We start from the raw sequence: 10828 nt of genomic DNA, 5'->3' as shown, positions 1-10828 counted from the left end.
ATGAAGTGTCGAAGTGACATTGACGTCTTACAAAATGTTGCCAACTAGACATGGGTAATCTCAACTCCGCGAAGTGATCTGACTCACTAGATCCAGCTCCGGTTGTCGGTACCGAATCCGCCTTAAATCCGACTCCTTTATTGACTCCGGTTCTTTCGAACGATTATTAATTTATCTATGGCCGATCCGCCCCGGCTCGTTCGGTCGGTCGGTGTCGGTACGTACTGCGGTGCCCCCCCGCCTGACTGAACTGAAGTACAGATTCGTGAGAGAAAGATTCGTTCGTTAGTCCAAGTCCGAGTACCGAACCGAACCGACCAACCAAACATAGATAATAAGATCCAAGTCCAAGATCCGATCCGCAGGGCTACTACAAACCGAACCGAACCGAGCCGACCAACCAAACATAGATGAATAAGATCCAAGTCCAAGATTGATCCGCAGGGCTACTATGAAACTCCAAATCGAAGTTCGTGTTCGTGCGGTCCCTCTGACACTTATACTATTAATACGATACGAACTTCGAGTTTCATAGTAGCCCTGCCGATCCGATCCGAGCCGAGCGAGAGCGAAAGCAGGCGGACGGAGCGAGTCAGTGTGAGTGAGCGTGACGGCGATCACGAGCGAGGCGAGCCGCTCGATCCAGTAAAGTTAGTAACTCCGGAGTCAATAAGATTTGAAAGGATCATTAAGGATTCGGATCCGCTTGAGGATTTGACTCTGTTGAAGTCACATTGACGATCTTACCCAAATGTTGCCAACTGTGCAGGCAGATTTGGAGCTGACACTATTTGGGACAATTGTTTAAATGTCAAATTGGTTATGATTAACTCGCCTTACAGAGATTAAAATTTAAAAAATAAGAGACAGTGTCCTTCATCATGTAAATTTGAAAATCAAGATTTATTTATATTTCATTTATATAATTTCACAAGAATTTACAACATTAATGCGGTTGGCATTTGCGAAAAAAATTTCAAGAGTAATCTGGTACATACTTTTTATTTCTCTTAACAACACAACTTCACTATATTCCGCAAATGGGTTAATTCATTCTTGAACTCTAAACGGTTAGCACGAAAGGTACAGTCGCTTTCAAATATTTCGGAGAGGCCAAGGTGATCAATAATATCGAAACATAAACTCCAATACCTTAATAATAGAGTGCATGTGCCGATATTATAAAGTCCAAGACTGATCAACCGAATAAGACAGAATGAAATGGCATGGGCGCGAAAAACAAACTCTAGAGTGATCCTAAACAGTCCTAAACGAGGCCCGCCAGGGAAAATCGATCTAGTTTAGTAGAGCCCTCACAGGGTTTGTTTCAGTATTTTCTATTGTTTCAAGGCAAATAAATGATTTTGAGTTTAAGTTTGAGAAGTTTCCATCGTGTCGTACAAAAAAGGGGTCATTATTATTTTCATTTATTTTTTATGGTATACTTAAGGGGAAAACGAGCAAACGATCGCCTGATGGTAAGCGATTACCGTCGCCCATGGACACCTGCAACACTAGAAAAGTCAAAAGTGCGTTGCCGGAAAAACTAAGTTTAAAGCCTTTACCTAGCCTAGCTTGCTTCTACCTGGTTAGTTAGTGTCTACTATCCAGTCTTAGAACTTGAAGACTACAAAGCTTGAGTTTTAGGATCGATCGGGTTAATATTATAAAATATGTAAAAAATACGAATTTTTGTGCTCGAGTCTTTGATGTATGATAATATTTATGTATTTAGCTGTAGGTATGCTATCCCTTCTCGATAAGTAGGTAAGTACTATAATACTGTGTCATTTAACCAATTAAGTATACGATTCCAAATTTGTTACTTTTACGGGTATCCCGTGAAACCATATCGAAAATACAAACTGAGACGAAAAACCAGAAAAAGAGACCAGCGCTGGGAATCGAACCCAGGTCCTCAGCAATCCGTGCTGCGTGCTATAACCCCTACACCACCGCTGGACAGGAATCTAGACACGAATTTTTCCTTTGCATACATATCTCAGGTCAGGAATTAAGTATACGTTGATTTAAAAACTCTTTATTACTTTTAGTCACTAGTACAATCACAATGCTCTACTCCTTGACAGTCTACAGTTCCCGCTCCCTCTCTCTGACGTCAATCAAGCATCTAACATACACTATGATACAAATGCAAGCTTTGTTTAGTTTGGGACTAGGTGAATTTTATCGGAGTCCATTATCTCAAGATACCTATTCGCATAATTATTTATTCGTTACGTTATATTTTCCAGCAGCGACCTCTCGTGGTCCAGCATGCGTGTGTCCCGGCCCCGCCTGCTGGCGGCGCGGGCGCCGGCGCCGGCGCTGGCGCGGCCCTGCCCCCTCCGCCGCCGCCCCCGCGCCCCCCGCGCCCCCGCGGCGCCTGTTCTGCGCGCGAACGACGCGGCCGCACGACGCCGCTGCTGCGTCGGGTGCGTCGCCAGACTCGTGGACTCCTTCTTGAATAATCTCTCTTAATTTCATCCCTTTCATCCCGCCCACCATTTAGGCTAAAAATGAGATAGCATGAGGGATTGTGCGTTGCGCGGGCGGGCGGGGCTGGCAAGCGTAGCGCTGATTGGCATATAGATACGCGACTGTCACATGCGAAGATAAGGAGCAAACAAAGGTGGTCCACCCAGACCCAGATAACCAGCTTAAAATAACTACTTAACTTCACCTTGTTCCCCGTAGATCCATCTTATGTAACCAGCATTTGTTAAGGGTCTATTATTTCCTAATTATTGATTAAGTGCTGGCGCTTCGCCGGCCGCTGCTGCAGCGCGCTCGCTCGCTCGCTCGCCTCGTCTTCCGATTCATAAAAAAGAATGTCTAAAACTGATCTAAATTGCGGAGACGTTGTTTATGAATGACCCCTGTCCTGTGCTGTGTGGTTTGATCTTTCGTTTATTCTGTTGGTCGTCTACAGCTACATGGCGTTGCATAGCGATCAGATGTTTCAAACAAAAGTTGGACAGTACGTTGTACAAGAGCCATGATTAGAAACCATCCTGACGCGAATCACGGCGTGTTGATGTGGACAACCAATTAATCTACCTACTCCAAGCATAGTGATAAAATGTTTTCTAACTTTTGTAATCTATCGTTATTGCTGTCGACAAAAAAATAGGAAACAGCAAATTGTCTGTTGAGCTCTGGTTCTTCTAAAAAGCTGAATTTTAAAACTGAACTTTCTAACTGCAACTCAAAAGTGCTGCGGTGCGATTTGCTCCGCATTCATTTGCGAATTCAGTCATTACTTACCTACCTACATACACGTAGGTACTAGGTACATACATAGATTCAAGAAGGTAAAGCGCGGTGAGTGATTTTCTACCTTGTAAGTTTGAACTTCGGCTCTCAGCCAGAACTGTGCTCTTCATGACATATTTTGCTACTAAATACACTTTGTTGAGACTCCAATGACGACGGTAGGTAGATACAATGTACATCAATTGTCCGAGTATGTCTTTAGCAATTATGTTACGCAGTCAAGTGTAAAAGTATGAAGGTATCTACTTTTTCGAATCACTCAAAAATATGGTCTTTCACGTCGGTATAAGCTAAGAGTCTGCGGTACTCATATTTTTGATGTGTTTGACAAGTTTATATTTTTACACTGTACTGTGCTTGTACCGAAATAAATGGCTTGTAAGCGATTTGGAAGTAGTTTCATTTGTAGTTTTTATTTTACAAGGAAGGAGGTATAAAATAATACAATAAAAAAAAGTTGTAACTAACTAAATTTATTTTACACAATTTCCGCTATAATACATATTTACAAACGTAAAAACGAATTTGACATTGTCAAGTTTTGGGTAAAAAAAGTTTGAGCAGATCAGCGGCCTGTGGCTGCCGACTCCGATACCGATCCTAACAATAAGCTACGAGCCGCCGGCGCGCGCGCAATAAATACGGCGCCGCGTTCACGCACAGCTGGCTGCCGCTCACACCTGCTTTGTCCATGTTTATTCATTTCATCTATCATTTATTTCAGACCGCACAATGCATTAAATACAAGTCGACCCTAATTTCTTAATTATTAAATATACCGACATATATCGATTGAGATGAACGATAGGTACCTGATTAATACGAATCGATTTTATTCTTTTGAGGATGGTTTTGACCAAACCAAAGCAAAGTCAACGAGACGAGGTATACTATTCATCTTTGTCTGATACGTCATTATTACTATCTCGCTCCTTTTCTGTCTCATGACATAATTTATCTTGTCTCCTTGGCTTTCTTAAGTTACACTTTTTTTAAAACATAAAAAACTTGATCATTACAAATCAGGGGTTTAGATGTTTGTTTCTTTGATCTAATAATTTTATCAGCAGTCTAAGAGGTACCTAGGTAGACATGAACAAATAAATTAGGCGTGGTTTTTAATGTTTCTTACGGTACAATATCTACCACAGGAACAAATCATACAGAAATGTCGGCAGCCAGCTCTCCGACTACATTACATAGGAACTGCTCGCGACACACCTCGAGTTCTCCTTCGGCAACTACTAAAGTAAATAACAATTCATAATAATCAACAACTAATAAGTTACTCGAAAATTGCATGCGTCCGTTTTTCGGAACGCGTAACAGCCGCGACGAGCAGAAGCAATAATTAATTTATAGCGAAGTATGGCCGCGGCCTCACACGCTCCGAACAGGCACAGCGGCAAGATCTGATGGAATTTAGTTTAATAGTCTAGGAGAAAAACGGTTCTTCGGGGACGGAGGGTACTTAGGCTATAGGAAGGGGGACGGCCCGCGCCGGGAGGGGAGAGAGCAGGCGGGGGCGGGGGGGGGGGGGGGTCGCGGCCGGCGGCGTCAGTCCCTGGCTCCACACTACACTAGCACTAAAGTCCTGCGCGTTAGATGATGGAGGTGATGAGTCGCGCCTTGAAGTTGACTATCCGCTCGGAGGTCTGCGCCAGGCGCAGGATCAGGTCCTGGATGAGGTTGGCGATGCCGCGGTTGGCGATGATGAACAGCCGCGTGATGGGGCCGGGCACGCCCTCGGTCAGGTTGTCGCCCTTGCCGGCGCTGGCCGCGTCCCCGCCCTCGCCGTCGGAGCCCGCCGGCTCCTCGCCGCCGCCCGACGAGCCCGAAGACGACCCGGCCACCAGCTGCAACACGCGCTCACGTCACCCACCCGTATATATGTACCATCGCTGCAGGGCTACTACGAAACTCGAAGTTCGTGTCGTGCGATCCCTCTCGCTCTCTCGTATTAAATAGTACCTATAAGTGTCAGAGGGACCGCACGACACGAACTTCGAGTTTCGAGTTTCGTAGTAGCCCTGCTGGCTGTTGCCGTTGCCACACGCCGCTCGCGCAACGCGCTCTATTTTTTTAATACTATTTGCCAACGACGAATATGATTAGCCGATGCGTCGAAACGTTATTGGCTATTCAAATTTTGAGCGACCGGCGCGTTGCATAGTTATGAAAGGCGCGCGTCGGAAGCGACTCAGTCGAGCGAGTATCGACGCGTTGCGCAAGCGGCGACGTAATATCGATTGCGCGGTTAGAGAATGTGCATCGAATACTGCCAGTGCGTTAGGATACGTTGAGTACTGCGATATGTTTCTCAATGATATGAGGAAGTCGAGATGTGTGGAGAAGGGGAGGCGGAAGGCGGGTTATGTGTTAGCTGTTAATGAGTAGCGTCTACAGATAGTATGAGTTGACTACGAGAAGCGACTAGCTTTCAAAACTACGGTGACCAGCGCGTCAACGACGGCGACAAGCGACGACGACTTCGACCAACGACGCTGCTCTGCATCACAACTACAATTCTACCGACAAACTACAAAGTGCTGTTTAAGTATTACAAAGTATTGCACACACTTGAGGATCCTTAAACTAGATAAGAATTTGAATAAGAAAACATTTTTAATGCAAGACAATTTTGTTAACTGTTCTAGCATTGTCATACAAGTAATCTGACCAATGTAACTAGTAAGATTTAATAAGATACAGATATAACTGCATTAATCAGATAAGCAAAGACAGGTGTGAAACAAAACAAAAACTTGCTAAGTAATTCAGCCCAGTATTTAGTCAAATTGACGTTCGTAAGTTTTTCTAATTATTCACGTTTATATATATTTAAGTTGTTTTTTTCTATGTATTATTTCACGTGTATTTAATTGAATAAAGATTACTAATATTTCGTTTAGATCTACAAAAAATATAGTGCAAGTCACATAACATTGCGAAGTAGAAGTAATGCACAACTTGGGCGATTTTTCTTGAAGTTCTAAAGTGGGCTTTAGATCATAATCATCGGGGTTTGAAGGTGGTCGACAAGTGTGTGCAAGGCGGAGTGTGTGCGTGTAGGTACTTGTTGCGAGGAGTCCAGCGACGCGGACAGGCCGAGGTTGAGCGAGTCGGTGCCGGCGAACAGACGGAACGCGGAGCCGGCCGCGCGCGCCACCGCCTCCGCCGGCCGCTGAAACACCCGGCCCTCAGCGAAGTCTACACCACCCCGCACCCCGCACCCTGCCAGCCCACAGCCGAGCGGGCCTACTGCTCCACTTGCCTCACGCTACTGCTACGGCCTCACGACTCCGAAATACTATTTGTTGGTCTCATTGTCTCATTGCATGTTTTGTCGATGAATGGAAAAGAAAGGTATTGATAGAGTTTGAAATAGATGTTACTGTGGATGTTAAATGATTTGATTACTCGCAGTTCCTTTAGTTTCTTTTCACGCTAATAATTCTCTTGTTCTGTATTGCCAAAGGAACTACTGCGAATAAACCAAAAGATTTAGTTGAAAGAGAAGTAACCAGATTGTTATCTGTTATCTGAAAGTTATTGAGGTAAAAGTTGAGTTCGTGATATGTCAGGTGGAAGAGAGAAGAAAGAAGACTTAGAGTGAGGTGGTGGGGGACTTACTCGGACGATGTCGAAGAGGAAGTTGCCGGAGCCACCGCCGGCGCTGGCGCCGCCGCTGGAGCCTCCGAAGCTCAGGAATCTGGAACATTCAGCGAACACGTGAACAGTCGGTTAAGTAAGGGCTTTACCATGTTTTGTGATCATTCCTATATCAGAATCCCACTAATGTTATAAATACGAAAGTTTGTAAGTCTATTTGTTTGTTTGTTTGTTGCCTCATCAAGTCATCACGTCTAAACCGCTGAACCGATTTGAATGAAATTCGGTTTACAGATAGCTTGAGTCCCGGTGACGGACATAGGATAGTTTTTATTCCGGAAAATTACATAGTTCCTACGGGATAGCGATAAACGAATTCTACGCGGACAGAGTCGTGGATAACAGCTACGAGTAATAGAGCAGTAAGGTTGTTCACATTGACACGTGAATAGTCTTTGATGTTTTACGTCATATAACTGACATTGCGCAGCGTAGGACGTCCACCAACGAGATGGACGGATGACCTCGTTAAGCCCGATTTACAGTGGATGCAGACCGCTTCCAAGCGAAGCGACTAGAGTTCTATGGGGGAGGCCTATGTCCAACAGTGGCAACAGTGGACTGCCTGCGGCTGATACGATGATAAACTGACATTGAACCTAAAGCTATTAAAGGAATGCATTGGCTGGCTATATACATAGCGAGTCGCGACAGCGGCGAGTGGGTTATGCGTGAAATCGACTCGTGCGAATTGAAAAGTGCCGCAAAAACGTTGACGCGTGACGCGGCGTGGGAGCGCGCGCCCACCGGCGCCGGCGACGGACACGTTATCGCCTCAAGTTCGTCTAAGCATTTATATTGATGTAGCTCTTGCTATCGATTTCATCGGTGCAAAATTCGTTTATCGCTATTCCGCGGAAACTATAACATTATCGGAATAAAAGCTATCCTATGTCTTTCTTAGTCACGAGCTTCATACCCATTTAAATCAGTTAGTGGTCTAAGCGTAAGAAGTAACTGATAAACAGACAGTCACTTTCGCATTTGCTTATAATATTAGTAAGGATATCTAATTTGGCTTTATTCACTTTACGGTTTGGTTCGTTCTCAACGCTACATATGTATATGTATATGAGTATTGTCAAATGTTTCAACCGTATCTAAGGTCTTTTTGAGTCTTACATTTTTAATCTGATGGAACCTGGAGACAAATTAGTATGGTTGGTCATTTTATACCCATCGTATAATAGGTAAAAGATTGTAACACCTCTTATTTCTGTTTTCTTCGCTCGCGTCGGCATCGTCGAGCGTGATCTCATCGATGGCGGCGTTGTTGGTCTGCGCGGCGGTCTGCTGGTCATCATCGGCGCGGTGCTCGGCGGCCTGCTGCTGCTCCCCGAAGGCGACCCGCACTTCGGCCTGCTGCGACTCGGCGCCCGTCAACAGGTTCTGCTGCGGCTCCGGGGACTCCTGCAAAGGACCAGAGCTTCAGACGGGGGCGAGGCACGCTCGGGGCATGCAGGTGACGATGACGATGACATGGAGGCGCGCGGTCTGCGCGCGCCCGCGCTGCCGTCCCGGGCAGGCTGGGGTTAGTGCGCGTGCGATGGGGATGCGAGGGTGGCCCATACCGGGCTGAAGCGCAGCGCGCGGCGCCGCCGCTCGGGCGCCGCGGTCGTGGTGGTCGTGGGCTCGGCGTCGTCATCGTCGTCGTCGTCGTCGTCGATGTCGATGGTGCCGCCGCCGCCGCCCGCCACTCCGCCGCCGCCGCCGCCGCCGCGGTTCCCGAGGAACGCCCGCAGCACGACGGGCCCGAACGTCTGCAGCACCACGCTGGTGATCTGCTGCACCTTCTGTTCGATTATCTAGAACACAACACTACGCTACTGTCCGGTTCGCACCGATCAGACGCTCCGTCTGGAAAATAAAACTAAAAAGTGAACCGTCGCTTCAGGGGTGAACGAGGAATGGGTTGGGGAATCGATCGCCGTCTTTGGACTTCTGAATCCTCAGACAACATTTGTCCCGTATTTCAATGGTAAGGTGGTCAACTGAAAGGATGAAACGATGGACTGAAATAGGATTAATGAGTCAGGGAACTGGTCGCTTTATCTTTTGATTTCTGAGGATCTGTTAGGCAACATTTGTCCTTTGAAATTGTATAGCCATCGGGGGTTCTGCTCCTAGTTTTTGAGAGGCGACCGCAAACCAAGAAACGAGGCATTGGCAGGCCACTCTTTAGATGAACTGATGACTTTGCGAGAGTCCGCGTAGCTGGTGGATGCAGGTGTCAGGAGGAGACTTTTGCTCAACAGTGGACGTCTTCCGGCTGATGATGCTGATGGTGGAGGGTCGGGGGTGAGGAGCGAGTGTTACCTGCGTGAGCGTGGGGAACAGCTGCCGCAGGATGCCGATGGTGCGCTTGTTGCGGTCGCTGAGCTCGGCGCCCGGCGCGCCCAGGTTCAGCGTCGCCAGCGTCTCCTGGAACACCCGCCACACACGGTCACTTACGTCATTCGAATACCAATAAAGCATTCGAATATAAAGGGGGGTGGGGTATATCGTTCGATTCTAGGGTAGGCAGTTGGTAGTTTGCACCGTAGACCGCAGCAAGCAGCCTGCCACCAACACTAGCGTTGCCGCTGCCTGCCCTACTGCATGCATACTCAATGCACGTCATAAAATCCTCCAACTAGCAATACATTGCAGGGCTACCAAACTAGTTGTGATGCGGTGGGTTATTCAAGATCCGCAATGTATGTTCAACGTGCGCAATGCTACTCTGATGATTTTACCGGTAACGTAAAAACCAGCTTTTTGATGGGTCCACGTTTGTACCTTTAAGTATAGCTGGTGCCACGTAGCACCGACGAGTATTCCAATTGTTAGTTTGGACATAAAAATACGCGATCATGCGACATGTGGAACTTACGATACACGACATACGACACTACCACTGCTGGTTCCCACTTGTGGGGTGTCGGGCCCGGATTTTAATCGGATGTTCCAGTGGCAGAACATTTTATATGAAGCTATTCACACTTACCCGACACTGATTTTGTGTCGGTGCCGACAAAAATATCAGGTGTTTTGCCAGCACTATACCAACTATACATCCTATGAGTATGACGTTGTTCATATTAGTCAGATGACGGGGTCGACCCCGCCCCGCCCGCACCCCTTGTTCCGCCCGTGCGTCGGCCGTAGGCCCGTAGCAGCGCCAGTGGCGCCAGCAGCGGTTTTGGCCGACAACCGACTAGGTACAGTGTGAACAGATGTGCCGAAATCCATTAAAATCCGGGCCCGACTTCCGACAACGGGAACCAGCTCTAAAATGATACAAGTGGGAACCCATCCATCACTACGTAATTTGCACATTCGGTTAAAAATAAAAGAGAAAGAATCAAGAGACCATTTCACTAAATTAATGTCTGTTAATTGTCTGTTACACGTTAATATGTACATATTTACCTGCGTCTACGTATAAAAAAGGCAGTTTAAGACCAATTTTCTTCTAATATACGAGATGTAGTTCGACTACTAAGCCACTTAAAGACTACCTTCAATATATAATTACCTTTCATTTAACCTACAATCCAATTATCTCATTCATGTCCATATAAAATGTAATCTACACCAACGTACATTGTCCCTATCACTTTCTTTTAATGTTTACCTATACTGTTAACTAGTGTAACCTCTGGTTTTAACTCCATCAAATTATCTTGCCAGCTTTAAACTAAGGTTTGCGACGTTCCGTCGGAAGGAAGCGTCCTATGATCGTAAATCTTTATAATTGGTGCGCGGTGTGATTAACTGTGATTAGCGGCTAGATGAATGCGAGACATTAGCGGCACGCCACGCGGCGCGCGCCGGCGCAGCGCGCGGGGACCTAAACAAACAAGAAATAGGCCAAGTCTATGGCTTGGTTGAAGCTGAA

General features: G+C 46.4%; 1 protein-coding gene across 3 annotated transcripts in view; it reads right to left on the bottom strand.

Annotated features, from left to right (window-relative positions):
* Positions 1-3728: 3728 nt before the first annotated feature.
* Positions 3729-10828, bottom strand: part of LOC141438921 (uncharacterized) — a 44013-nt gene continuing 36913 nt past the window's right edge. For all 3 annotated transcript variants that reach the window (XM_074102986.1, XM_074102989.1, XM_074102988.1), the window contains exons 3-7: positions 9265-9369; positions 8520-8753; positions 8156-8358; positions 6910-6988; positions 3729-5132 (exon numbers count right to left, since the gene is read on the bottom strand). In XM_074102986.1, coding sequence (XP_073959087.1) covers positions 4878-5132; positions 6910-6988; positions 8156-8358; positions 8520-8753; positions 9265-9369 — 876 coding nt within the window. In that variant the 3' untranslated portion in view covers positions 3729-4877. The remainder of the gene's footprint in view (positions 5133-6909; positions 6989-8155; positions 8359-8519; positions 8754-9264; positions 9370-10828) is intronic.

The sequence above is a fragment of the Choristoneura fumiferana genome, chromosome 20 (genome assembly GCF_025370935.1).
Source record: "Choristoneura fumiferana chromosome 20, NRCan_CFum_1, whole genome shotgun sequence".
In the NCBI taxonomy this organism is placed as follows: Eukaryota; Metazoa; Arthropoda; class Insecta; order Lepidoptera; family Tortricidae; genus Choristoneura; species Choristoneura fumiferana.
Note: the sequence above shows the minus strand (reverse complement) of the source record. Positions and strands in the feature narration are given on the sequence as shown.